General features: G+C 55.0%; 2 protein-coding genes across 3 annotated transcripts in view; one reads left to right on the top strand and one right to left on the bottom strand.

The window, feature by feature from the left end:
• Positions 1-827: 827 nt before the first annotated feature.
• LOC118696266 (ubiquinol-cytochrome-c reductase complex assembly factor 2) lies at positions 828-4465 on the top strand. Of its 2 annotated transcripts, none has more exons than XM_036398364.2 (4): positions 828-960; positions 3125-3199; positions 3523-3592; positions 4287-4465. In XM_036398364.2, the coding sequence occupies exons 1-4, from the start codon at positions 859-861 to the stop codon at positions 4379-4381; spliced, it is 342 nt and encodes a 113-aa protein (XP_036254257.1). In that variant the 5' UTR covers positions 828-858; the 3' UTR covers positions 4382-4465. The 2 variants fall into 2 exon arrangements, with proteins under 2 accessions (XP_036254257.1, XP_036254256.1); XM_036398363.2 differs by having other exon boundaries at positions 829-996.
• A 1051-nt stretch (positions 4466-5516) lies between these two features.
• ITPR3 (inositol 1,4,5-trisphosphate receptor type 3) overlaps positions 5517-27081 on the bottom strand; it is a 41318-nt gene continuing 19753 nt past the window's right edge. The window contains exons 17-58 of the mRNA XM_036398362.2: positions 26418-26537; positions 25857-26039; positions 25521-25772; positions 25144-25288; positions 24867-25014; positions 24416-24612; positions 24158-24287; positions 23829-23886; positions 23490-23655; positions 23185-23349; positions 22935-23003; positions 22446-22571; positions 22194-22316; positions 21831-22031; positions 21073-21324; positions 20862-20987; positions 20513-20638; positions 20294-20414; positions 19449-19633; positions 19202-19350; positions 18895-19003; positions 18663-18753; positions 18300-18469; positions 17685-17859; positions 16873-17057; positions 16089-16289; positions 15635-15745; positions 15163-15258; positions 14845-14946; positions 14479-14565; positions 13819-13929; positions 13216-13408; positions 12308-12433; positions 11305-11477; positions 10072-10236; positions 9391-9583; positions 8942-9037; positions 8465-8589; positions 8095-8260; positions 7223-7383; positions 6608-6769; positions 5517-6315 (exon numbers count right to left, since the gene is read on the bottom strand). Of these exons, the coding sequence (XP_036254255.1) occupies positions 6247-6315; positions 6608-6769; positions 7223-7383; positions 8095-8260; positions 8465-8589; positions 8942-9037; positions 9391-9583; positions 10072-10236; positions 11305-11477; positions 12308-12433; positions 13216-13408; positions 13819-13929; positions 14479-14565; positions 14845-14946; positions 15163-15258; positions 15635-15745; positions 16089-16289; positions 16873-17057; positions 17685-17859; positions 18300-18469; positions 18663-18753; positions 18895-19003; positions 19202-19350; positions 19449-19633; positions 20294-20414; positions 20513-20638; positions 20862-20987; positions 21073-21324; positions 21831-22031; positions 22194-22316; positions 22446-22571; positions 22935-23003; positions 23185-23349; positions 23490-23655; positions 23829-23886; positions 24158-24287; positions 24416-24612; positions 24867-25014; positions 25144-25288; positions 25521-25772; positions 25857-26039; positions 26418-26537 (6109 nt within the window). The 3' untranslated portion in view covers positions 5517-6246. The remainder of the gene's footprint in view (positions 6316-6607; positions 6770-7222; positions 7384-8094; positions 8261-8464; positions 8590-8941; positions 9038-9390; positions 9584-10071; positions 10237-11304; positions 11478-12307; positions 12434-13215; positions 13409-13818; positions 13930-14478; positions 14566-14844; positions 14947-15162; positions 15259-15634; positions 15746-16088; positions 16290-16872; positions 17058-17684; positions 17860-18299; positions 18470-18662; positions 18754-18894; positions 19004-19201; positions 19351-19448; positions 19634-20293; positions 20415-20512; positions 20639-20861; positions 20988-21072; positions 21325-21830; positions 22032-22193; positions 22317-22445; positions 22572-22934; positions 23004-23184; positions 23350-23489; positions 23656-23828; positions 23887-24157; positions 24288-24415; positions 24613-24866; positions 25015-25143; positions 25289-25520; positions 25773-25856; positions 26040-26417; positions 26538-27081) is intronic.

Here is a 27081-nt window from a genome sequence, read left to right as displayed (position 1 = left end):
ATGAGTTTGTACGGAGCCACCTGAGCATTCTCAGGGCGCACAGCAGGACATGGGATGGATGAGAAGAGTCTGGGTGTGACACCACAGCCAGGACGGCTCATTGGGCAGCCCCTCACTCTTCATTGCTGCACAGAAAACAACTTGTTAGCTGAATAATTAGAAAAATCTCCATGTTTCCTCCTTTTTCACCTCTCATACACCTGCACAGTGTGGCTGCCCCATCCCTGCCAGTGTCCAAGGCCAGGTTGGACAGGGCTTGGAGCAACCTGGGATAGTGGAAGGTGTCCCTGCCATGGCAGGGGGTGGGATGAGATGGAATTTAGGGTTCCTTCAACTCAAACCATCGTAAATCCTGTGAGGAGTGTCTGAGGGAGCTGAGAAGGGTTTGGAGCCCCAGCAGAGGCTGAGGGAGCTGGGAAGGGTCTGGAGCCCCAGCGGAGGCTGAGGGAGCGGGGAAAGGGGCTCAGCCCGGAGAAAAGGGGGACCAAGGGGGAACCTTCCGTCTCTGCACAACTCCCTGACAGGAAGGGACAGCCGGAGGGGGTCGTGCTCTGCTCCCAAGGGACTTGACGAGGGAAAACGCCCTCAAGCTGAGCCAGGGGAAGCTCAGGTTGGAATTTCCTCACTGAAAGGGCAGTGAGGCTTTGGAAGGGGCTGCGCGGGGCGGTGTTGGAGCCCTCACGGCTGGAGGTGCGGCTCTCAGCGCTCTGGGCTGCCCCACAAGGCGGGCACCGGGCGCACTCTGGGACCCGACGCGCCCCTCACGATTCTCCCCCCTCAGGCGTTCCCGCCCAGCCGCGCCCGCACGTGACCCGGCGGCGGCGCCACGTGACCCCTTGGCGCACGTGACCCGGCGCCATGGCCGCCAGCCGGTACCGGCGCTTCCTGCGGCTGTGCGAGGAATGGCCGGTGGAGGAGACCAAGCAGCAGCGGGACCTGGGCTCCTTCCTGCGGCAGAAGGTGGCGCAGGCCTTCCGCGAGGGCGAGAACACGCCGGTGAGGGGCGGAGGGCGGCACCGCCGCGGCGCCGGCCTGGGAGGGCGCGGGGAGCGGCCCGGCGGGGGCTCTGAGGGGCCGGGGCAGAGCGCGGCGTTCGGGGCTCACACGCTGTTCTGCCCTGGGGCTCGCTGGGCTGTAGGAGGCTGTGCTCGGGGCTTCGTGGAATATTAGAGCTGGAAGGGAACGGGAACTCCAGGGGTGATGGAGTCCGGCTGCTCCCGGGCCGGGCTCGGCAGAATTTGGAACGCACATCCCGGGAAGGCTTTGGAATAGCGCCCACGGGCTTGTGCCTCCATGGGGCAAACTGCGCCCGGGACACCTGGGCTGTACCTGGGACAAATGATTGGTAGCCGGGACACCGGGTTTGTACCCGAGACACTGAGTTTTGTAACTAGGACACCTGGGTTTTGTGATTAGGACACCTGGTTAGTGCTCAGGATAAATGGTTTGTGCCCAGGACAATTTGTACCTAGAACGCTTAGTGTGTGCCCAGGACAATTTCTGACCGGGACAATTTGTACCCAGGACACCTAGTGCGTGCCCAGGACAATTTCTGGCTAGGGCAGTTTGGACCCAAGACACCTGGTTGGTGCCCTGGCTAAAGATTTATACCCAGCACACCTGGTTCATACCCAGGACAGTATATCCTCAGGATATACCAGGTTTATACCCAGTTCTTGCACCCTTTACACCATGTTCTTTGGAGAAGCCCATTCCTGTGGTTGTGGGAGTGGGGTACAGGGCTTTGGGAATTTGTCAGCCCTGCTGGAATCCAGTTAATTCCTGTGATGTCCTTACCTCGAGGCTGGGATGATGGGATGCTGCAGCACTGCCTGACACTGATGGAACGCAGCGGTTGTACAATTGAATTCCACCTCCAGCTGTAATTCTCTTGGAGTTTAGGCTTTGCTGCTGAAATAAATTAGGGAATCTGCTGCCTGACTTGGCTGCAGACCTTCCCAGGCGCGGAGGTGTTGCTGCAGAATGCAAATGTGCCCTTTCTTAGCATAAAAACATTGTTCCAGAGATGCACTTTAGACCACAAGGGGCCATTAGAGGCTCCTAATCCTGTACTGGTGACCAGAATAGTCTGCAGCAGGCATTTTGGGAAGGGTTTTATTGCTTTTCCATATGCTCAGGACAGCTTAATGTGTTGCACCAGTTGGCTCCAAGATCCCAAAGCTGCCACTGATCCTGGAAATCTGAATTGATGCCTGCAGCAGTGGTGGCAATTTGTGTGTGGAGAGGCTGAATGTGCTGGCGCAGGAGGAGCTTCTAAGAGGGGAACTAGAGCCACAGGGCTTCTTTAGCCATCTAATGAAATGAGATTTGCTGGATTTCCAGGAGAGAGATGCTGTTTGTGCCACCCTTTTAATGGCTGGATGTGCTGGAGCCTTGGGGATCACCTGCAGGGGGATGTGGCTGTCCCTGTGTCCTCTCTCCTGCAGAAACCTTTTCCTTACTCTTTGTACTTCATCCTGACACCTTTTGTGTTATTTTTACTCTTATTTTAACCATTCATGGACCAACACTGAGTTCTGGGGTGAGCTGGGCTCATTTTACCACCATAAAAAAACCAACAGGGAAAACATTGTAGACTGGAAAAGCAGCTGAGCAAGGGCTGTGCCAGGCAGAGACACCAGGGTGAGCCGGATCTTCCAGCTGAAACAGAAATCCAGTTACCCTTCAAGCTGTTCCCTGTCATTTGTGCTGATTTCCTTAATCAATTACAGGTTATTTATAGCCCCCTATAGGGAGTCCTGGCACCTTGTCCTGGGTGATTCCCTACAATGAGGCAGGTGACAGAAGTGGCCTCACAGCAGGAAGGGCCACAGATTTCACAGCACCAGCCAGTAACGTTCTCTGGAGCTGTGTATTCACTGTCAGATCTTGTTGGGGCAGAGTTTCAGATCCATTCTGGAAATCCCAGGTGTTGTTATTCCCGCAGGCTGAGCTGGTGGGAGATGGAGGGGAAAAGCCTGGAGCAGGACAGCAGATGGACAGTATCCAGCAGTGCACTGGGAATTCTGAGCTGCTCCCCCATGGCCATTGTCCCTTGGAACAAGGAGGGATTTTGCTGTGGAGGTGCAAAACCAGACTTGTGTGACACTTGTGTCCCCTGCAGATCCCTGACCCCGAGGCCTGTGACCAAATGTACGAGAGCTTGGTCAGGATCCACACCAACTTCTACAAAAACAAGGTGAGAGTTGGGGCACTGGCCTCTGCCCCTCTCTCTGGGGGGGAGCCCCCACCTGCTGCAGCATTGCTGGGAATGGCAGCATTGCTGGGAATGGCAGCATTGCTGGGAATGCCTCAGGGACAGCTGAGGGGTGCATGATGCAGCCGTGCCTGTGGTCGCCCAGGGCAGCTGCTGGGTGAGCAGGGCAGGCCTGGTTCTTGGTGTGGATGAATCCCAGCTGAAAGCACTCTCAGACTGAGCCAGCTGGTGACATTTGTGCCTTTTTCATGCACTGCAAGTGACTTCTTTGTCTCTCTCCCTCCTTTTGCTGCTCCCCTGGGAAGTACCCACGCCTGAAAGACACCACCTTCACCGGGGTGACAGTGGAGGATTGCAGGACAATCCTGGCTACAGGTACTGCTGCTGGGCTTGCTCTGAGAGGGCAGGGCAGGGGAAAGGGATGTTCTGGTTTTTGGGGTGCTCCCTTGCATCCCTCCTCAGCCCCTGGGACTGGAGGGTGCCAAGGAGCTGCCTGCAATTCTGTGGAGGTGTTGGATGAGGAGTAATTCAGGAATAGGAGTAACTCAATATTTTGGGGTGAGGAATCCATTGGATTTTGCACTGTCAGGAACCACAGAGGGTTTGCAAAGGCCCTGTGGGGTCAGACAGCAGGATCTGTGTGGAAGGAACACATTTGCTACATCAGCCCAACACTGAGCTCAGCTTCTCTTTCACCATCTTCCAATTCCCTTGGTATTCCTTGTGTGTCAGACCCTGGGAAGGAGCTGGTGCCCCATGCAGAAATGCTCTCACCACATCCCTTAGGAAGGGCAGAGCTGGGAGCCAGAGCAGCTTTGTTCTGCTCCAGTTCCTGACTTTGATTGCAGTGCGTGGAAACTGAGTATCAGTTGTTGGTGATAAGAGACTCCCTGCATTGATTGGAAGGGAAACCAACCTCGCCTCGGGCCTGGAATGAAAATTCATTAAGAAGAGAAGTCAGGAAAGGAAATCAGATGGAAGGCAGAGCTGTTTTAAGAGGGTTTCATTTCTCTGCTTGCCTGCTTATCTTGTTCTGGCCCCATCTCTGTCTCCCTTCTCCTTTTTGCAGACATTCTGAGACAGATGGAAGACAGGAAAAAAGGGACGTGGAAAAGACTGCGGGAAAAGTTCTCTGCCAAGAAACCCGAGGATGACTTGAAGTGAGGGCCCAGCTCTCAGCTTCTCCACTGTACATATCCCTGAAGCTCTGTGTGTTGCCATGATGAATAAAACCACTTATTCCTCTTAGCAACAGCATTTTTGTTCAGCCCTACCCTTTACATTCTTCATATTTAGTGCCTCCTTTTTTGCTGCTGAGAATCTGGGGCAGAGCTGAGCACATCCATCCCTGCTGGAGCAACGTAGGGAAGGGAACGTTGTGGTGTCAAACCTGGCCCTTTGCATCTCAAAAAATGGAACAAGCAGGAGCTGCCCAGAGGGAGGAGGTGCAGCTTTAAATGTTCTTGTGAAGAGAACAGAGAGGATATGAAAACCTCTCTGTGCTTGTGTTTGTGTGTTAGCTCAGGGACCAGGGCAGTGCAGGGAGGGAGAACTTTAATCACCACATTTATTTTCCTTCGGAGGAGACAGAGAGGACAGAGGGTGACTTTGCCATGGTGACAGTGGAGCACGAGTTTAATTGAGATTTTAATCAGCTGCTGCTGCAGGAGCCAGGCTCTGTGCAGATTCCCCCCAGCCTGAGGAGAGGGATGTGTGGGTTAGTGCAGAGCTGAGGGTGAAGGCAGGATTAAATGACATGCTGCTAGATGGAGCCATAAACACATTTCAAGTGTTCTGCAACTTCACTGTTATGGGCTTTTTTATTCTTTTTTAGAGCTTTACTGCTTTCATCAGTGTCTGTTCTTGGGCTTGGAGCTGGGGCTGGCTTGGGAAGGATGAGTGTCTGGAGCAGAGCTGTGCCAGGGCTCCACAGCACCAACAGCTGCTCCTTTTTATGGGTTTCAGCAGTGATTTCCTGGCAGGCAGTGAAAGAATTTGAAACTGCAGCAGGCTCTGGTCCAGAGCTCCAGGAACCAAGGCTGGTGCTGGTGGTGGCTCTTCACGCAGCGTTTGGCAGGGGATGTGCAACACCTGGAGCTGGGAGCAGCAGGCTGGGGAGCACCTTGGGTGCCAGCCCTGCTTTGGGTTCTGTTCCACAGCCCCATCACACAGAGGGCACAGGGAGGGGACTTTCTTTACCACGTTGAAGTTTTTATTATAACATGATTCTGTATTTAATTTAGTTAAGGCAATTTACACTTCAGTTCTTAAGTAACAATGATAACAACTAAAAAAAAAAACAAAACAAAAAACCAAACAAAACAACCAAAAAAAAAAAGGTAAAACATGACACCAGAGATGAAACTAAAACACAGGACACCCCTTCACAGTGAACTCCTGTAAACCTGCAGGCTCCTACTACTGCTGCCCAAAAATCCTTGGTCCACAGAAGGCAAAAGACTTTTAGTTCCCACTAGGACAAGCTCAGCTCCTCATCTGGCAAGTTAATTAAATTAAATCCACCTCCTTGAGTTCAGCTGCTCTTTACTGCACCACAGAACGGAGAGAATTCTGTAAATGGAGAGGGGTCAGCGTGGAGCAGGCAGAGCAGATAACGAGGGCTGCTTGGCAAATATCCACAGGGACAAGTGGCACTCGGAATAAGTTAAATAGTGCGGCCCTACAGCTACTTACCCCACAGCTGAGGGGGGCTGGAGCACATGGAGATAAAGATACAACCCTCCACAGTTGCAAAATAAAAGAGTTATTGCAATGAGGAATGAAAGTCCTGTATGGTTTATCTTCCTACGAGGGTGTTGGAAAAACACCTGGGCCCAGGTGTGGGGTGGGCTCGGGCCAGTCCCTGCTCCTGGGATTGCTTGCAAGCTCTAAGGGAGATGATGCCTGGGAACCCCTTTCCATGTGGTCCATTGTCCCCAGGCAGTGACAATCCATGCCTGGAGCCCAGGGAGGAGGAGCAGCCTCTTCAGCTGACACAGGTGCAGTCCCTCGGTGGCTGGAGCTGTGTCTCAGTGGTTCATGGTGTTCTGGACATCCACAAACCCCATCCTCTGCCTGCGCTTCCGCTGCTCCGTCATCTGCAATTCCAACAAGGACACGCTGAGGCAATTCCAGGCCCTCCTGCTCTTGGATGTTCTTCCCAAGTGTCTGACTGTGCTGCTTTGAGCCTCTGCCAGCAAGCTCTGAGCTGGTGAGGCGCTTCCCAAACCCACGTGTCCCAGGTGTCCCCAATTCCCCCAAAAAAGAGCTGCAGGAGCCCTGTGCTTGTCTTTGTGCTGCCTTGGGCAGGTCCTTTCTCCCATTCCCTGCCCTCGGTGGCTATTTTGGGAAGGACAGAGGGTTCCTCCAGGGGATTTCCCATTTCCATACCTGTTCCTTCAGCTCGTTCAGCTGGGAGGTGAGGTGGGACACGAGCTTCATGGTGGTGTTGAGTTTGTCCTGCAGATTGCGGATCTCGTTCTGCTCCCCTTCCCCTTCATTGCTGACCAGAGACATGGCTCGCATCCGGGGGAACCAGTCCAGGTTCTTGTTCTGGGAACGTGACCATGGACAAGGGGAGTTGGGGTGAGGGGTCAGAGAGGAGCAGGGAAGATAGCGTTTAACAGGCAGCCTCCCTGTGCTTAAGGATTAAAGAAAAATATTTGCAAAAATCTGCCTTTTTTTCATGCATGTTCCATTTCTAGGTTGATTCATGGGCTTAAGTGCAGAGGTTTTTCTTTCCTTGCTTTCCTTTCCCTCCCTTGCCTAGAAACCCCATTGAAGCCCCACTCCCTGCTTGGTTCAACCCTTCAACCCACAGGACAAACCTTCAAACAGACCACATGGAAAAAACCAGCAAAGAACAACCTCAGGCACTGCACCATTATCCAGTATTTTCCAAAAGGACTTCCCAGAGCTGTTTTTCCTTGGCCAGCCCCTTGTTCCCAATATCCCTAGGGCAGGCAGGTTGGGATGGCCAAGGAGCTGCCCTGAGGGCACCTGTACCTTGATCATCTGTGCCACGTAGCTCTCAGGGCCGGTGTAGTCAGTCTTGTTCTTCACCCGCACCAGCACGATGAAGTACAGGTAGTTCCACATGTTGTGCTCATATTTGATGTGCTCCTCAAAGGACACGGTCTTGTTGTCAAACTTGTCCCTTTCCAGCCCTGGGAAAAGCAAGGAAGGGAGGAGGAGGACAGGGAGGAGGTGAGTGAGCAGCAAACGTGGAAGGAGATTCAGCCCAGTGCATCCTCTCCTAAAGGTGACATTTAAGTGCTTTTAGTAATTAGTTGGCATTTAGCACATACACATCCAAACCAGGGGGCAACAACCCAGCTGGGGGTTCAGGAGACTTCTGTATAAAATCACAGAATCAGAGAATCATGGAATGGTTTGGGTTGGAAGGGATCTTTCACCCCCTTCCATGTCCTGCTGGCTCTGCCTCTGCCCAGTAAAATAAACCCAGAGGATCTTTAGAGGAAAAAAGCAGAGAGATTTACTGGGGTTTTCTTTTTTTTTATGCCTACTGCTGACTGAAAGGATTCCAGAGCATTTTCTCTATTATATTTCTCCAGTGATTTGCTGCTTTTTTCCCCCACTGGCCAAGGGAAGGTCTCAGCGCTGACATGCACAGCGACAAGAATCCCACAATGTGGTTTTAGTTTAACACCTCATTAGCAGGGTGAGGAACAGCTCTGAGAATTTCCCTCCAGCTGTGCCCTTGTTTAAACCCATCCCAGTGCAGTGACCCCTCAATGAACAGATTCAAGTTTTGCAGTGATAAATAAAAACCAGAATCCAGCCGAAATTCTTTTCCTTCCCCCAACCTGGGAGGGGAGGAAGAGCTTTGGGGCAATTCCTGTATTCCCAGTGCTCACCACAAATAAAACAGGTGGTCTTCAGGATCTCTTCCTTCTTCTGTTTCTCGCTCCTCAGATCAGCAAAGGTGTCAATAATGACTCCAAAGATGAGGTTGAGGACAATGATAATGACAATGAAGAAGAAGAGGAGGTCGTAGACAACTCGAGCAGGGAACAGGGACTCCTGCAATGGATGAGAGGGAGAATTGGGTGTCTTGCACAGCTCTGCTCCAGCCAGCCCTGTGACACAGCTGTGGCTGAGGCACCAGGGAGGAGGAGAACGTGAGAGATGGAGCTGGATGTGTTGCAGCTCCCAGGAAGAAGGGCCAGCCGTGATTGCAGCAGGGTTTGGCAGAGGAAAGAAGTCCCAGGTGCTGTCCCCACTCACATCCTTGGAGGGTTTCCTCAGGATGTCCCCCACGCCGCCGCCGTTGCGCAGGCCGTGGTTGAGGACGGTGACGATGCACATGAGCAGCGTGTCACAGGCGCGTTCCCACTGCTCTGGCTCTGCTTCTGGGGAGGAGAGCAGGGCAAGGACTCAGAGCACAGCAGAGCACAGAGCCTGGCAGTGGCATGGCTCCAGCTGCAGTGGCAGTGACACAGGAGCAGCTGCTGCTGCTGTGATGTCCCAGCCAGCAGCTCCTCCAGCAGCCAAACCCTCCTGCAGCTCCCACCTCCTTTCTGATTAAATCAATCCACCCCAACATTTTTTATGCCAGGGTCAGTGCAAAATTCACAGGCCTCTTGCCCAATACATCCCAGGAAGCAGATTGAGTTTCTGCCTTGGAAAAGCTGGGATTTTCCTCAGCTGGCTGGCAAATCCACACTGCCACACACAGCTGGCATTTCCACAGGGCTCTCTTACCTTCCAAGGCAGTGGGTGCAGCAGAGCAGCTGATTTTGTCACTGCTGCACGACTCCATGAAGCTCTCCACGTTCTTTTGCATCCCCAAGGGATCATCTGCAAGGAAGAGACCGCAGCCCTGTGAGAGCAGCACCTCTCCCCAGCAAACCACTGCCATGGGCTCCCAGGAAGATGCCAACCTTCCTGGGCAAAGCCTGCCTCATATTCTCCTACTTTTCCTGGGCCCTGAAGCTTTTTCTCAGAGTTTCAGACCCCACAGAGCTGACCCTTCATTGTGCCCCCTTCCCTGCCACCACCAACCCCAAACCCTGCTCTGTGCAGCACGAGCACAAAGCTGTCCTCTCTGTGAGCCCAGAACCAGTGCTCCCAGTGTTAAACCCCAGTCAGCACCCCCCGAGATGTGCTGTGGAGGGTCCCACAGTGTCCCACCACCCCCAGCACTGCCCAACCTTTGGCTTTCCTGTCCGGCAGCCGGTCCACCTCGAGGATGAAGTCGTCCTTCAGGAACAGGAAGCCCACGATGGAGAAGAGGTAGACGAGGATGAGGGCCAGCAGGGCAGTCAGCAGGATGGAGCGCCCGTTCCGTGTCACGCTTTTGATGACATTAAACAAGGTCTCCTCACGGTAGATCAAGTCAAACAGCTGAAAGGACCCAGGAGCAAAGAAATGCTGCTGAGTGCTTCTCTTGATAATGCCTGGCCTATCTATATCCCCTTTTATCCTGAGATCTTGGTTCGCTCAGCAGACCTTGACTAACTTTCCTCACAAAGCCTTTAAGTTTCCCAGCTTACTGAAGGGAAGCAGAGAAGAATGGAGTGACTTATACACAGCAGGAGAGCCAAGAATAGGCCACATGTACCCTGGCTCTGCCCTCGGCAGCTCACGTTGCCTCCCAGCTGACCCAGATAAAGCACACAGCAGATTAGAAGGAGAGATACAGGCCAGGACCAGGAGAGAGACAGCAATAGATGCTGTCAGGAGGCAGAAAGCTCAGCCCATGCAAAGATTAGAGCACAGGGAATTGTTCTCTCCGCTATCAATCAGCCCCTGGGAGGTGTCACAGGAACCTTCCAGCTCCTAAAGCAGCAGCCAGGCTGCCTGTGCTCCCCAGGCTCCTGAATTGATCATACCAGGATGCTGTAGAAGAGCTCGTGCACGAAGAGCCCCAGGACACTGGTCACGATGTAGCCCACGTGGTAGAGGAATTCCACATCCATGATCATGGCCTTGTAGCCACGGATGAAGGTGCCTCGGTTGCCCACGAAGCTCACCACGAACACGATCTTGTTGGTCAGCTGGGGACAGCCAGAAACAGGAGGGTGTTGAGAGTTTTTTGCAGGACAATGGACATGTGCAACATATGCACAAACCAGCCCTCATAGAGACTGAGTAAGTGTTGGAACTCAGTCACCCCTCCGGGTGTCCAGAGTTGCCGGGGGGCTCAGAGACCCTGGCACACAGCCCAGAGCACCTGGGGATTTGATTGTGACCCCTGGAGCAAGTTACCAGCTTTGTATGAGGACCTGAAAGTCACAGAAGTTTAAATAGCATAATAAGAAAATTATCACAGGGTGAAAAGGTCGATTTTAGGACTTTTGGTATGGGGGATTATGGGGACAAGATGGAGGGACTTGGGCATGTCCAGCCTTTCTTCTTCTTCTGTTCTCCATTTTCTGCAGTGATGTTGGCACTTTGGGATTGGTTTAGAGTAGAAGTGCACTGTCTAACATAGGTGATGGGTATTGGGAATTAAGTGTCAATATGTTATATGTAGTTTGTAGTATAAAAAGACAGCACCACCCTGAGGGTGGTCAGAGTGCCTGTGGCTGCCCTGCTGAGCAGATCTTGGCTGGGCAGAAAGAAAATTTTATAGCTAAGAATTAATAAACAACCTCAAGACCAAAAAGTGAAGAGCTCTGACTCATTTTTCGGACACACGGGCCGAAACAGAGACATCCTGCACATCTTGGGGCAGCAATTAACAACTAAACTCTGAGAAGTAAGGTCACCGTGTCCTTGAAGGACACAAAAGGAGAAGAACATGCTCAGAAGCAGACAGCTCAGGATGCAGAGGCAGACAAGAAAACCCCAGTGAGACACATGAAGAAGGAAGACTAACTAAAATTAACTGAAATATTAAAATGCGTGCATAAAAAGGATTTAACCAATCGTGTATTAGCTTGAGGCATGAACAATAGAGAATAGTATAAAAATGGCTTGATTTTGTAATAAATTGGCTTCACTTGATCATATTGATCACGGCGTGATGTCCCGTTACTGATCCTCTGCGCAGGAGGGAGTGGGGTTGGCTGTGCTCTGGGAATGTGGGACACTCCTGATCCCCCAGCAGGCGGAGAACTCACATTGAGAGCGCCCAGGATGTTGAGGGTGAGCCCGATGCCCAGGTAGTAGATGGAGCGCAGGATCAGGGCCACCAGCAGCGGCCTCACCCCGTAGCGCTTGGTGAACAGGGCCATGATGGAGAAGCAGATCAGGATCCAGAAGAGCAGGGAGATCAGCGGGGAATCCAGCACTCCTGGCAAGAGGAACACATGGATGCTAAAGGCAGGGGCACTGCTGCTGCCAGGCTGCCCAGCCACACCAATGAGCCCTTGTCGCAGACAGCTTTTATGAGAAACCCTTTCCTTAGGATTTTTTTCCTCCTGAGAAGCTGAGAGGCCTCAGGAACAAAATGTAAGCAATGGTTATCTGCTGCTGTGGAATGCAACAGGTGCATCTGTGATTGGGCTCATGTGGTTGTTTCTAATTAATGGCCAATCACAGCCCAGCTGGCTCGGACTCTCTGTCCAAGCCACAAACCTTTGTTATCATTCCTTCTTATTCTATTCTTAGCTAGCCTTGTGATGAAATCCTTTCTTCTATTCTTTTAGTATAGTTTTAATATAATATAAATAATAAAATAATAAATCAGCCTTCTGAAACATGGAGTCAGATCCTCATCTCTTCCCTCAACCTGAGACCGCTGTGAACACGGTCACAAGCTCTTTATCAGAAATGATGATGCTGCACTGCAGGCTTTGTGCTGGTTCAGGTGGTTTTTGCTGATGCATTTTCTAACATCTTTTATCCAAGAGCTCAGAACCACTGTAGGTGATGGAGGCTTTCCCCGACAGCAGGAACGTATCCCATCACTGCTCCCCACATTGTACAAACAGGGGAAGGGCAGCCCAGGAGAGAGAGGTTTCCTTGAGGAGGAAGGGGTGGGAGGGCTGGAAACTGAAATCCTGATTAATCCTTTATCCAGCAGAAAGGACCTGGGGTTGTAGCAGCTCAGGGATCTGCCTTTTTCCGGCCCAAGGACCTGCTCCTCCCACCCAGAGGAGCAGCAGATGCCTGGACACTTACCCATGGAAGTGGCTTCCACGTAGGGGTAGAAGAAAGCAATGATGATGTTGATGAAGACGGCCAGGTTGAAGGAAATGCTTCCCCAGAGCGTCATTCTGCGGGAGAACCAGTACATCAGCGGCATGCCTGGGGGGAGAGGAGGCAACACACAAACCTCAGCCAGCCTCGTGCCAACCGGGTCCTCCTGGAGCCCCTGTGCCCTCCTGGAGCCCCCCTGTGCCATCCCAGACCCTCTGTGCCACCCCAGACCCCTGTGGGCTCTGCAGCTGCTGCCCCCAGACCAACCCAGCCTCCCACCTTCTTCAAACCATTCATGAAGTGTTTTGAAAACATTCCTGTCCATCTGTTAGAAGAGGAGTGCACCTTCTAAGTGACTCTGCTCACATTCCTTGGTCTCCCAGCCCTCTGGAAACCTGCTCTGAGACCCTGGAATCAGGTTGGCTCTGTCCTCCCTCTCAGCTCCTACACTACTCCTCAGCTGCATCCCAGTATCCATAGTGCAACCCTCTACTCAGTTCCTGGGATTTACAGCCGGGATTTACAGCCAGGTTTTCCACCCTGGAAGCCCCTGAGCAGGTCTGCAGGGGGCAGAGAAACAGGTTTTATTTCCCACGTGCAGCTACAAGACCCTGGCTTAGGAGAAGGCAACTGAAAGGGCTCTCCAGGGAAAACACCTCAGCTGGAATCCCAGGGAACATGAGCAAGGTGCCCTGAGAGCACAGAGGAGCCCATGGCTGGGATTTCAACCCTCACTCCCTGCACTGTGCCAGGTGTGTGGTGCTCTGCAGAGCTCAGGCAGCTCAGCCATGCCATTCCCAGCCCTTTCCCTGCAGGAATGTCCCAGATTCCCAGCGGGGCAGCCCAGGGGAGGGAGGGAGGGAGGGAGGGAGGCTCTGCCTTGCTCTTACTGCGCAGCTTCTTCTGCCACTCCATCTCGTTGTGCAGGAAGGAGGATTGGTCAAAGAAGTCGCTGACTTTGCTGCCCTGCTCGTCCTGCTCCGTGGTGGTGAAGAGCCTGTACTTGGTCTCCTTGGTGAGGAACTCACAGATCCCAGGCACAGGGAAGATGATCTGCTCCATGCTCCGGTCCAGCCGCACGATCTGCAGGATGCACAGCCCTCAGATCCTGCCCTGCTGGGGATTTTTCCTCCTTCTCACATCCAGCTCTGCCTACCCCTCCTCCCTCCAGCTTCACAGGGTCTAAATATTGTCAGCCCCTTATTTAAAAGCTTCCAAAGTTCCCCCAGCAGAGGCAGCTCTGGCTGGGGTAAGCAGGAGTGTGGGAATGGGGGATCCATGCCAAGGATGAGGCTGCTGGATCAGCTGCATCCCACTGCTGCTGGGAGAGAAGGGCAGGGCCCAGGGGGCTGCTCATCCCTCAGTTCCTGGAGTTAATGCTCCTGCCAGCATGGCCGTGGGAAGAGGGGGCAGCTCTTGGTGCAAGATAATCAGACACGAGGCATCTGGAGCCAGGTGGGATTCATGGAAAGCCAACAGCCAGGAGGTCTTGCCTCGATCTGGGATGTGTGCTTCTCATAATAAGCCAGCGGATCCTCCTCTTCCTCCTGCACTGGGGCCGTGGACTTCAGCATCTGTGACAGCTGCTTGTTGTTAAGGCTGAGCTGGATGGGAAAGGGAAAGGGAGAGGATGAGGATCCAACATGCCTCAACATCTCCCACAGCTGATGAGGTTTCCAGGGAAAAGCAAATGAATTAAAGCTTCTGTGAGGGGTGCGAGTGCTCCCCGCCGTGACAGACAATCGATTCCCTGCAATAATTACATCCAAGTGCTGCTAATCCACAAATTACAAACCGGTGCTCACAAAACCCCCGGGGAAATCACATTCCTGCTGAATCTTGTCGGGATCTGAGGTACCTGGGCCAGGAACAGCAGCGAAGGACTCGGCCCTTCCTTTCTGAAGGAGGAAGGGAAGGGAGGGGGAAGTGTGTAAGGGCAGGACCCCCCCAGGGCCACCAGCCTGTGTCACCCCACAGCAGGGCACACACACCTCTGGGCTCCTACCTCTGGCTAAAAGGGCTTTCAGGTGTCTCTCCCTCTTTAATCCCACCAAAATCCATCAAATCCTGAACAACAAAGCCCAGGTGGGCTCTGCAAAGGCTTTTTACAGCCTCAGATCAGGGCGGATTGTGGGGGCTGTGCTTCTCCGTACCATGGATGAGATTCCCTCCTCCTCCTCCTCCTGGATTCGCTTCACTGGCTTCAGGAGCTGCTGCAGAGACTTGTTGTGTCGGGAGAGCTGGGAGGGGGACAGGGGTGGTGACAGTGAGCACAGCATGGCAGGCAGCCCCCAGCACACGCGGCAGGGGGACACGGGGCACAGGATGGCCAGCAAGCCACGGCTGCTCCCCACAGCCAAAGGCACATTTGGCTCTCCAGGGAGGCCAATCTGGCTGCAGGAAATGTGCAAAATTATGGAGGGAAATGTGCAGAATTATGGAGGGAAATGTGCATAATTACGGAGGGAAAAGTGCAACCTGTGAGCACAGCCTGGCAGGATGCTTTTACAGCTCCCTACCTGCAGCGCCAGGATATAAATGTTGTGTCCAACTTCCCGGGGGGAAACCTCAGCATTCTCACACTCCTCCTCCTGCAGATAGGCCTTCTTAATCACATCCACCTGCAAGGCAGCACAGGGGCACTGAGCTCCTCCCCACTCCCTGCTTCCTCCTCCAGCCAGGATTGGGGCAGGAGGAGAAGCAGTGGGGCAGGGGAGGCAGAAACTGCAGCCAGGACCCAGGGCAGAGGATGTGGGTCGTGGAGGAGGGAGGCAGAAACTGCAGCATGAGCCAGGACATGGGCTGGGGGCTCAGTGGGACGTTCCCAGTTCCCTCACCAGTTCCTGGGGACGGAGGCTGATGAGGATCCGCTCGGCGTTCTCGCTGTCGTGCCTGCTCTCCATGAGGGCCAGGAGGAGCTTGGAGGCATTGTCCTGGTGAGGAGAAGCCCTTGATGAGGGGAGCTGTGCCCTGCCACTGCCCAGGGATTTGGGGTGGGCAGAATTATCCAACTCCCTTGTGCCAGGGGCATCTGAGTGTGGTGGAGATGCCCCAGCTCTGCCCCACCGAGCCCATCTGCCCCCACACCCACACAGACAGAGCCCCCTCTACAATGACAACCTCACCCCACAGCACACCCTGTGACCCTGCCCGTGAGTCCTGGCAGTGGCACACGCAGTGGCACACGCAGTGACACACGCAGTGACACACGCAGTGACACACGCAGTGACACACATAGTGACACACATAGTGACACACATAGTGACACACAGACACATTCCTAGCAGCCCAGCCCAGGCCTCTGTGCACCTTCAGCTGCAGGACCAGGTCCATCCTGTACTTGCAGAGGGGGCTGATGTCGTTTAGGATCAGGGCTGTGATGATGTCGATCCCGTTGGACTCGTGGGTCACGATGCAGCTCTGGGGGAGTCGGGCAGTGTGTTATCCCACAGATCCTGCCAGTCCTCCCAGCTCCACCCTCCAGCACAGCCCTGGTCTGAAACACTGCCCTGCCTGCAGCCCTGGGCCCCCAAACCTCCCCTCTCCCTGCAAAGGACCCATTCACACCACTGAATTATTTACCCCCCTTTATTTACCCCCCATTTTGCAGCCAAGCAGCAGCTGGTGACCTGTGCAGGAACACTGTGACCTCTGCTGCCCACATTCTGCTCCACATTCTGAACCCAAAACCGGTCCCTGCTTCCCCCACATCCCCCCAGAAGCTCCCCTGGCCTGTGATGAGCTTTGGGGAAGGCCCCCAGACCTGGTTCTCGTGGCAGGGCCCCTGGCAGTACTCGGTCAGGGTCTCCAGGGTCTGGGTGATGAGAGCCACGTTGTACTCGTTGATGTAGAGGCCGAGCAGCCCCAGCCCGCCCGTGGTGCTGCCACACATGATGTCCAGGAACTGCAGCGTCTCACACACCAGGTTGTAGTTGGTTTTGTTGTTCTGGCACCGCAGGAAGTTCTGTGGAGCAGAGCCCAGCAATGGAGTCCCCATCCCTCTCTCCCCACACGCCTCCAGCTGCAGTTTGAGGGACATTTGGGCTGGGACTGCCCCTGTAACCTTCAGACCTCAGTCCCACAGCCACTCCTGCCATGAACTCCTCCCACAGCCCCAAGCTGGATGGTGCACTGCACATGGGGAAACTGAGGCACAGAGCTGCTGGGTGCCACGGAATTTTGGGGCCAAACTGGGGCAGATCCCAACTGTCGCCCTGATTTTTAAAGATTTTCTAAGCCTTCTGATATTTACATCCTTGTAACAAACTTTCTCAAGCACTTCCTGTAAATAACTGATTGTTTTGCATTCTGTTATAGAGGAGGAAAAAATTTGATGGACCATTGGTTTGCTCAGTGCCATTGGAGAGGTGGCACTGGGTCACCCTCCAGTCCACTGTCACTTTTAGAAACCTATAAATGTTAGAGTCAGAAAATAAACTTCCCTTTTACCTCGAGAACAGCAGCGTGTCTGCATCGTTTTGTCTCCAACCTTCCCCCAGCCCAAGCCCAGAGCTGACCCCCCAGAACCCCATGGCTCCAGCACCAACCTGCAGGTCCCGGTTGTGGTTCTCACAGAGCAGCTGCAGGAAGCGCAGGATGGGCTCCATGATCAGCACTGTCACCCCCATCTCGTTGTTCTGGCCCTGCTCCCCGGGCTCGTGGCCCTTGCGGAACCCCACGGCCATCGGGTACCTCGTGGGGGTGCCGGGCAGCAGGAAGGCGTCTCCTCGTCCTGGAGGGAATATGGCACAGACACGTGTTACGGAAAACCCTTTCCTTAGGATTTTTATTCCTGAGAAGCCTCAGGAACAAAATGCAAACAATGGTTATCTGCTGCTGTGCAATGCAACAGGTGCATCTGGGATTGGGCTCATGTGGTTGTTTCTAATTAATGGCCAATCACAGCCCAGCTGGCTCGGACTCTCTGTCTGAGCCACAAGCCTTTGTTATCATTCTTTCTTATTCTAATCTTAGCCAGCCTTCTGATGAAATCCTTTCTTCTATTCTTTTAGTATAGTTTTAATATAATATATATCATAAAATAATAAATCAAGCCTTCTGAAACATGGAGTCAACATTCTCGTCTCTTCCCCCTGTGAACACCACCATAGGAATTGTCCCCTCCTCAGCTCAGCCTGTGCTGGATGGACTTTCTTCTATTCTTTTAGTATAGTTTTAATATAATATATATCATAAAATAATAAATCAAACCTTCTAAAACTTAGAGTCAACATTCTCATCTCTTCCCTCATTCTGAGACCCCTGTGAACACCACCATAGGAATTGTCCCCTCCTCAGCTCAGCCTGTCACCAAGCCAGCGCTGGCCTTCCTGAGGGGACAAGGGGACAGTGCCCATACCTTTGGTGCCAGGCTCTGGCTCGTCCTTGTCCTCACGGGGTTTGTTCCCGATGTCACTCATGTTCACCGACACCGTGGACTTGGTCTCCTGCTGCGCCTTCTTCATCCGGTCGTGCAGAACCTTGAAGAACTTCTCGGACTTCTTGTCGCTCGTCATGAGGTTGTAAAAGGATTTCTGGTGAAAGGGCGCTCGCTTCAGTCCCCACCAGCGGGGTCCGAAGTGTCCCTGCCTGTCCCTCTGGGCAGCAGCCTCAGCACTGCAGGCATTGCCCAGGATAATCTGGTTTTTGCTGGAGCCCCACTGGGTTTTGCACACACCATTTTTCAGCTTCTCTGTGACAAAGGGCTTGGGAAAAACCTGGAGGTCCTCCACAAGTGCTGCAGCCCTGAGCCATTTTAGGAATTCCCGGCAGAGGGCATCAGCAGAACTCCAGAAACAACCTGGAGCCACCTGCTCTTCCCACAGCCTGCAGCCCTTCATCCAGCCATGGAGCTGGGAAACTCCAATCGTCAGATTTCAGCACAAACAAGAGGTTTGTTTGCTCTGCCCGGGGCTGAGCACTGGACCCTCACCCTGCCCACATCAACCCCTGGCTGCCCAACTCCCCTCAGCACCTGGATCTCGGTGTTGCCTCCATCCAGCAGGCGGATGGCCAGCAGGATGCTCTCCTGGAAGATCTTCTCGTTCTTGGTGTTCATGATGAGGTCAGCCACCAGCTTGGTGGCCCCTTCACGGTCCAGCCGGCACTGGACAGCAGCAATGGCTGACCAGTCCTGGTCCTGGCCTGTGTCAGAGGACAGCAGGGATGTAAGGCTGTGGCAGCACAGGGCCAGCACAGCTCCACCACTGCCAGGGGCATCTCAGTGCCATCCCTTCACCTCCCCAAACCCTCTGCTCCTCTGTGGAGCTGGCAACGAGCCACAGACCTGGTCCCATCGTCGCTGTTTGAGGGGAAGGGGCAGGAGAGGGGCACTCACCTCCCCCAGCAGCATCCCCCATCTCCCCCTTGGAGCTGGACCTCTTGTTCTGCAGATAATTGTTCATGAGCATTTTCCGCAGCAGGTTGCCCTGCCAAGGCAAACAAACATCACCAGTGTCCCCATGCCAAGGCTGGGGCCAGGGCAGAACCAGCTGAGCACCCCTGGGTGCCCAGGGTGGGCTCTGCCAGCCTGGGAGTGGGGCTGGATGGACACACATCATGCTGCTCACCCTCTCTCCATACTTGTTCCTCTTCACCAGCATCTGCTGCAGCGTCCTCAGCACCTTGATGCAGAGCTTCTCCTCCGTCTCCATGAGGTCCTTGGTGTGCTGCACCAGCCTGGCACAGCAAAGCCATTGTCACACAGCCGGGAGGGACCTGGGCATCCCAGGGGGAGCCAGCCCCATCGCCCCTCCAGCTGCAGGCACACAGGGATGCACAGCCTGCCCAGGATGAGGCTCCCAACCCCTTCCCAGCACCCATGGTGAGGGTCTCAAACCCTTCCCAGCACCCCCAGGACCCCCAGCCCAGGCTCACTTGGACAGGAACCCCCCGCTCTCGCAGCGCTGGAACGCCTCCGTGCCCTCCATGAAGAGCAGCTCTGGCCGGTGCAGGACATCCACCAGCACGGACAGCTCGGCCTCCACCAGCGGCTTCAGGCGATCCTCCAGGGCGTTGATGATGTCCTGCAGGCCACAGCAACCCCTTAGAGCCAGGGGACACACAGGAGAGGGACCCTGCGATGCCAGAGCCCTCCTGAGCCCCGCCACGCCCTGCCCCGTACCTGCAGCTTCTCGATGATGTTCTTGTAGTCCCACTGGTTGGGGGTGGTGGACACACGAGGGAAGGTGCGTGTGGCTGCCTTGTAGCTGGAGGTGTTCCTCTGCACCGTGCTGGTGGAGCTGCTGTTGAGCAGGGAGCTCACGTGGGCGTCCAGGTCCATGGGCAGAGCGATGGAGCGGCTCTTGGCTGAGGGACACAGGGGTGGGGTTGGCACAGCCATCACCCAGCTGGGTCCCACCACCCTGTCTGGGCATCCCTTCACCAGTGTTCACCTCGTTTGCAGCAGAGATTTGGAGTAAATACATCAGTAAACTCCTCCAGGGCAGTATGGGCTGGAGTGTTCACACATGTCCCCAAACCCACAGCACCTGACAGGGTGGAAACTGGCCCCAGCCCCAGTTTTTGGTTGGGAAAGCCCAGCGTGGGGAGGCTGCAAGCACCCTGCCTGGAATTCCAAAGGGAAATCCCCACCCAGAGCCCAGCCACCAGCAATCCTTTCCACGGTGACTCAGTGCTAACAGCCCTCAGCCTGAGTCAGGCAGCTGCACACTGAGGGCAAAGTCCTGGCCAGGGAAAACCACTGTCAATGTTGGCTTTGTGTCCAGGCAAGGACACACCAGGGAGCTCCCAGCCAAGCCCAGGCTCTGGTTATCCTCACATTATCCTGGGAATGCTGAGATGAAGCTCAAAAAAAGCCCATCCTGGAGCTGAAATGTCCCCATCCCCAGCTGGCAGCCCCTCACCACGGTGTCCTGCCACCCCCACAGGAGGGACAGAGTGTCCTGCTCGCTGCTGGCCCAGGGTGGCCCTGTCCTCTGTCCCCTGGGCACGGCAGTGGCTCCTTACCAACCATGGCCAGCGTGCGGATGCAGGACTCGACCGAGCTCTTGTGCTGCTGCTGCAGCCAGGGACACTCCAGGAGCCTCATGGTGGACTGGAGGAGCTGCACCACGATGGTCTGGTGGGTCTGGAGGAGACAGGACTGTCAGTACACGCATCCAAACTGTGTTTTGGGGGCCTGGCTGAGCTGCTGTCCCCCTCTGCCACCCTGCCCACCCTTGTCACCTGCAGTGAGGTGCTGTTCTCTGAGAAGGGCGAGCTGAAGAACGCGTTGATGGTGTCCAGCACCACCGTCAGCACGTACTTCTCCAGCGTGGCGTCCGGCAGGCGCTTCTCCCTCTTCTTGCACATCTGTGAGGACAGGGAGGGCACTGATGGCACCAGGGCCAGCTCCTGTCTGCCCAGAGGGACAGAGAGCCCTGACCACCCCCCAGCCCCAAGTGTGGCAGCTGAATGAGGTCCCACATGTGTATCCATGCCCTGCAGGAGGATTCAAAGGAGCCTTGGTGACACCACCCTGTCCCCATCCGAGCCACCACTGCTGTGTCCCTCCCACCCAACCCTCCCCAAGCACCTGGGCCATGTCCAGGGTGAAGTTCTCAAAGAGGGTCCAGATGTGGTTGCTGGTGTAGATCTCCTTCATCTCCACCTCCGTGTCCACATAGCAGTGGTTGACAAAGTTCACATAGGCCATCTTCACCTGTCAGGGATGGGGAAAGGGGCAGGGACACCGTCAGGGGACAACCAGTGCAGAGCCCAGTGTCCTCCTGGCTGCCACCCCGTACCTCTGTGATGCAGTCCTCGTGTGTCACCACCCGCACCACGTCCTCCAGGGGCAGCAGGGACGTGCACTTGATCTCGGTGTAGACGTTCTTGCCCTCGGCACAGGCAGCCAGCAGGTCCACCAGGGAGATGTGGTACATCAGGGGGCTGTTCTCCTCCACCCCATCCCTGGCTGCTGTCATCATCTCCAGCAGGGTGGCCAGTGAAGCTTTGTCATTGTAGAAAACTACCACGTCATCCCCGGCGTTGGTGAGCTGCAGGGAAGGGTCAGTGCTCAGTGCTCACCACTCTGAAAAAGGAAAGTCAGAAGCCTCCAAGGCCAATGGTGTCCCCTCTGCAGCGGGGGATGGCTGGGAAGGGGGACGGAGATTTGTGTTTACAGGGAAAACCAGGCATTCACAGTGCAATCAAAAATTGTGGAAGGTCAGAAGCCTCCAAGGCCAATGGTGTCCCCTGTGCAGTGGGGATGAGCAGCAGTGGCTGGGAAAGGGGACAGGGATTTGTGTTTACAGGGAAAACCAGGCATTCGCAGTGCAATCAAAAATTGTGGGACTCCCAAGCTGACTCTTGGACCTTGCATTGAGCCCCTGGAGATGGTTGATGGCCACTCAAGATGTCCACCAGCACTGGGGCTGGCTGGTTCCAGGGAGGATCCAGCACGGCTGGAAGGCTCTTCTCAAGGAAGAAGCCAACGGTGCAGGTTCCAAAAGCCTTGTCCTGCTTCCCCCCCCAACTCCTGCCCTGCAGGAGAGGTCCTCACCTCAGTCATGATCATGTCCTGGCACTTCTTGACGTACTTGCCCTCGGCCTTGATGATGGTGTGCAGGAAGTCGAGGTACTGGACGTGGCGGCCGTGGGTGGCCACGCAGTGGATGAAGTGCTGCGGCACCGTCTCGTTGATCTCCGAGCACAGCTGGTAGTTGTTGAGGAAGATGTGCTGCATCGTCTCTGCCTCCAGCAGCTGGGGACAAGGGGCAGAGTGAGGTCAGGGGGCTGCAGGAACTGCCCCCAACTCCTGCCCTGCTTGGTGTCTCCTCCTGGCTTTTCCATCCCGCGCTCTCAGCCCCAGGAGTGGTGCTGAATTCCCTCCCTGCGCTGCTGCCCCTCCATGTCCTCTCCTTACCCCTGGGGTCAGGAACAGGTTGAGATGTTTGTGCAGCAGGGCCTGGTTCTCCTGGTTGCCAGCACAAAACTTCTGCAGGAACTGGTGGGTGAACTTGAGGATCTCCATCATCTTGGCATCCCCCTGAGGAGGGGACAGAGGAGAAACACGTGGAGCTGAGAGGGATGGGAGTGGCAGGAGGCCACTCAGGGGGGTCCCTGTGTGCCCCCTTTGCCCTGGGCACTCAGGACCAGCTGGTTTCTGTCCACCCACCTTCTCATAGGGGATCTGCAGCAGGTCCAGCATCACCTTGTGGGCATCCATGTTCTTCAGCAGGCGCTGCTGCTTCTTGCGCACCTGCTCCCCCACCCCGCACATTTTGTTGAGCCGCTCCAGGATCTGGGGACAGAGAGACCACAGCAGGCAGGGGCTGAGCCTGGAGCCACTCAGGATGGCCACCAGCCCTGGGGCTGGTTTGCATTCCATGTGTTCCCTCCGTAATCCTGGGTGTTCCCTGCTTTACTCACAAATCTCAGCCGCCCTCAGGGATCCTCCGTGCACAGCCCTCATAGCTGTCACCCACCCAGTGCCCTCCAGTCCCCTCAAGTGCAATGATGTGACAGCTTTTCCCTGTGCTGAGCTGGCAGGACCAAGCCAGGCTTGCACTTGTTTCTACTGAAGCACAGCAGAACTTGGAAATCCCCCCCCAAGGATTTTGCCCCTTTCCTTCCTGCCAGTGCACCGGGGTTTGGTCTCACTCACCCCCTTCACTATCTGGTAGTTCTCACTGCTTTTCTCGCCTGGAGCAATGACCTCCTCGTCGGCACCGTGCTGCAGGGGACACGACAGCACTGGGGTCACACTGTGCCCCTCCAGCCACACCCCACAGGACCCTCTGGAGCCTCCCATCGAGCCCATCCAGAGGCATCAGGCGTTGGATTAAGGTGAGCTGCTCCCCTGCCTCCCACTCCTTCCCCACCCTGGATCCCAGGATCTTGCTCAGGGCTCTCACCTCCTTCTTCTCCTTCTTGTTCCCCTCCCCTGTGCTGTCCCCTTTGGTGCTGCCCTTCTTGTCCACCCAGAGCTCTGATTTCTCCACCATCATGCGGAGTTTGTCCAGCTCTGACTTGATCACCTTGTAGTTCTCCACGTCCTGGGCTGAGATCAGGAGCTGGACCTGCAGTGACATTCCCAGGGGTTTCCAGCTTGGGGCACGAATCCCCCTCCCAGATCTCCCTCCCAAGGAAAGGGCCAGGATCCACACCATGTCCCCCACCCACAGCCAGGCGTGGGATCTCCAGGTCCCCTCAGTGTCACCTGTTTGAAGGTGTGCAGGACCTCCTGCCTCTGGCTGAAGTGCTTGAAGAGGAGCTGCAGGGAGCCGGAGATGAGTGGGGGGTAGTCGTGCATGGTCAGGTGGATCAGCACCCTCAGGAACATCCTCCCTCCCTCGTCATCCACCTCCAACATGCTGCTGGACTTCCTGGAGCGGGATGGAAGCGTTGGGCATCAGCAGGGAGCTCAGGGGCTGATGGGGACAGCTTTGGAGCCTTTAGAGCCTCATCCTGCTCATCACCTGCAGCTCCCAGCCTGAGCAGGATGGACAGAAGGGGAAGGGCTCTGTGGCCAGGGGAGCTATGGGGGACAGGCACTCACCCCACACCAAACATGGCCTCGGCGTGCTCCCCAATCCGGTCCAGGTTCATGGCTGCAGCTGCAGGGAGAGGAAGGGAGTGACAAGGGTGGACAATGCCAGCCCTGTGTCTTGGCAGGAACCCACAGGAACCAACCCAGCTCCCTGATCCTGCTCCCACCAAAACGCTGACTCCATCCCTCCCTGCCCCCTGCCAGCAGCAGCTGCTGGAGATGTCACTTATGCTGGAGATGTCACTTATGCTGGAGGTGCCACCTCTGCCACCTGTGTCCTCCCAGCCCCTGGGGTCTGCTGAGCTGGGGGTGTACCAGGAGCAAAGTGGGAGAGTTACTTGTGGAGTCAAAGGCTGGAGCTGTGCCATCGGCTGCGCTGTCCTGCATGGGATAAACCTCCACAAACTCCTTCTTGAAGACAGAGAGCAGGTAGGAGATCCTGTAGTCCAGCCGCACATTCAGGATGAACTGGAAGCAGCAGGGAAAGAAAAACCAGAAGTGACTGAGTGCCCTCTTCACACCAACTGTGCCCCTGCTTGAGAAAATCACATTACACACCCTCATCCCACAGGTCCCACCACTCCTTTGGCTCCAACCTGCAAGATCTTCAGGATCTTCAGCTTGGTCTCCATCACCACAATGTTCTCGTTCTCAATGCTCCTTCCTCTGTCCACTTGCTCCGGGGCAGAGCCAGTGCTGAGGCTGGGGGAGCTGAAGATGGACTGTTTCCTGCTCAGCACCATGGTGGACATCATCTGCCCCACGCCCTGGATCGACCTCCGCACATTCTTCCCTGCAGAGGCAGCCACAGTTAGAGTGGGTGGAGAGGGAGGTGGCAGAGGACCAAGGAAGGACCCACTTGGACTGGAAAATGCTCTGGACTTAATCAGAGAACGAGCAGAAGGCACCAAATATTTCTTTTGGCATAGCCAAGGGCTCACCACCCCATGTCCTACAGCACAGCTAGCCACATCAGCAAGCAGTGCCTGGTTTTCTTGCCACCAAAACTGGAAAACACTGGGCAGATCATGGAAAACAGGGACTCACCTGTCACCTCATCATTGTAGACAGCCTGCATCATCAGCTGAGGGTTCTGGACGCAGTCGATGATGCCCAGCAGGGTCCGTGTCAGGCGCAGCAGCTCGCTGAAGCTGTAGAAGCCGAAGTAGATGAGGTTGTGGGCAAGGCTGACGACCTGGGGAAGGACAAGGCAGCTCCAGACCTCGCCCTGCTCGGGGCTGAGCAGGAGAATCCACGGTGGGGGACAGGGACATTGCAGGGGCAGCAGCAGCCAGACCGTGGCACACCCTGCAAGGGGCCGCACCTCGAAGGTGAGCTTGTTCTTCTCCTCGTTGGCGAAGGGCACGGCCTCGCTCACCACGTTGTTGAGATAGTCCTCCACGAACTCCATGGTGCTGGCAAACTTGTTCTTCTTGTCATCACGTGAGGTGTTGAGGTTGGAGTCGTAGCTGCAAGGGGACACATCGGGGTGAGCTGGGGACAGCGGGTGTCCTCACACCCAGCAGGCAGGAGCGCTGTGCAGAGCCACTGTGACCAGCAGTGATGCTGAGACAGATGGAGCCCACTTCCTTCTGAGGGCTCAAACCCACCCAGATCACTCCACAAACTCCCTGCCATGTCATCTGCCACCCCTGTCCTGCCCTGTCCCTCAGAGCCATCCCGAGCCCTGGTGTGTCTCACTCTTTGATGGTGATGGCTGTGGGGATCTCCGTCCAGAGCCGTGCAAACTTCACGGGCATCACCAGCTCCTGGGGGTCCCTGTCCACGTGCACGTGCAGCATGAGGTGGCAGAAGGAGGCGCGCAGGTCGAAGGGCAGCATCTCATCTGCCATGCACAGGAAGATCAGGTCCACCCCGAGCTGCTGGGAGATCTCCTTGATGGCCAGGTACTGGCGGTCCAGGCACATGCGGGCAAAGAGCTTCAGCTGGTACCTGCCCAGGGGTGAGGGGGAGAGGGAGTGAGGCCGTGCAACCCTCACAGCCTCACCTGGACAGGAGGTGCCACAGGAGCATCACCTGTAGTAGCTGAGCACGTTCTCGTCGTGGGCATTGCCAGCCCGGGCCTCCTGTGCCAGCTGCCGGATGCTTTTCTCGTGGTGGTCGTTGTTCTTGTCCGTCCAGGTGAGCCAGACCTCCTCCTCTGAGTACTCAATGCTCAGGTACTCGTGGGTCTGGGACATCTCCTTCACTGGCCTCAGCCTGGGACAGGAAAGGGGAAATCTGGAGATGCTCCCATGGATGGAGGGGCTGCACCTCAAGAGGTGATGGAGCTTCAGTGGGACCAGGCCCATCCTGCAGAGGGTTTCTTGTAGGATGGGGAGAAGGTGTAAGGGTTTTATTTACCTTCTCATTATCCTGCTCTGATTTAGTTAAGAATGAACTTAATTCACATCCCTGACTAGAGCCTGTTTTGCCTGTGATTGTATTTGATGAGCGATTTCTCCTGGTTCTTATCCCAACCAATGAACCCTTCGATATATTTTCTCTCCTTCCAGCTGCAGAGTGAGAGGCTTTGGTGGGCGCCTGACAACCATCCCACACCACCCTGATGTGGAAAACCCTCCCTCATCCACTCACTCAGTTTTGATGAGGATATCACTGTTCTTCGAGTCCAGCACGCACTTGCAGATCAGCTCCTGCGTGACGGGGATGGCGATGTGGTTGGACACGCAGAGATCCGAGAGATAATCCAAAAACCTGCCAGGGGAGAGGCAGCTCTGCCATGAGAGGGGGTTCCCCATTGTCAGAACTCAGTGCATCCCTCTGGGTGTCCAGAGTTGCCCAGGACCCCGGCACACAGCCCAGAACACCTGAGGATTTGATTATGACCCCTGGAGCAAGTTACCAGCTTTGTATGAGGACCTGAAAGTCACAGAAGTTTAAATAGCATAATAAGAAAATTATCACAGGGTGAAAAGGTCGATTTTAGGATTTTTGGTATGGGGGTTATGGGGACAAGATGGAGGGACTTGGGCATGTCCAGCCTTTCTTCTTCTTCTTCTGTTCTCCATTTTCTGCAGTGATGTTGGCACTTTGGGATTGATTTAGAGTAGAAGTTCACTGTCTAACATAGGTGATGGGTATTGGGAATTAAGTGTCAATATGTTATATGTAGTTTGTAGTATAAAAGGACAACACCACCTTGGAAGTGGTCACAGTGCCTGTGGCTGCCCTGCTGAGCAGATCTTGGCTGGGCAGAAAGAAAATTTTATAGCTAAGAATTAATAAACAACCGAAAAGT

Source organism: Molothrus ater, chromosome 25 (assembly GCF_012460135.2).
Source record: "Molothrus ater isolate BHLD 08-10-18 breed brown headed cowbird chromosome 25, BPBGC_Mater_1.1, whole genome shotgun sequence".
NCBI lineage: Eukaryota > Metazoa > Chordata > Aves > Passeriformes > Icteridae > Molothrus > Molothrus ater.
Note: the sequence above shows the minus strand (reverse complement) of the source record. Positions and strands in the feature narration are given on the sequence as shown.

What these genes read in the sequence shown, in the direction of transcription:
- LOC118696266 (XM_036398363.2), top strand. Translation starts at nt 859, where the DNA reads ATGGCCGCCAGCCGGTACCGGCGCTTCCTGCGGCTGTGCGAGGAATGG. An exon ending in GCGAGGGCGAGAACACGCCG is followed by an intron (nt 997 to 3,124) that starts GTGAGGGGCGGA and finishes TGTCCCCTGCAG; the next exon opens with ATCCCTGACCCCGAGGCCTG. An exon ending in CCAACTTCTACAAAAACAAG is followed by an intron (nt 3,200 to 3,522) that starts GTGAGAGTTGGG and finishes TCCCCTGGGAAG; the next exon opens with TACCCACGCCTGAAAGACAC.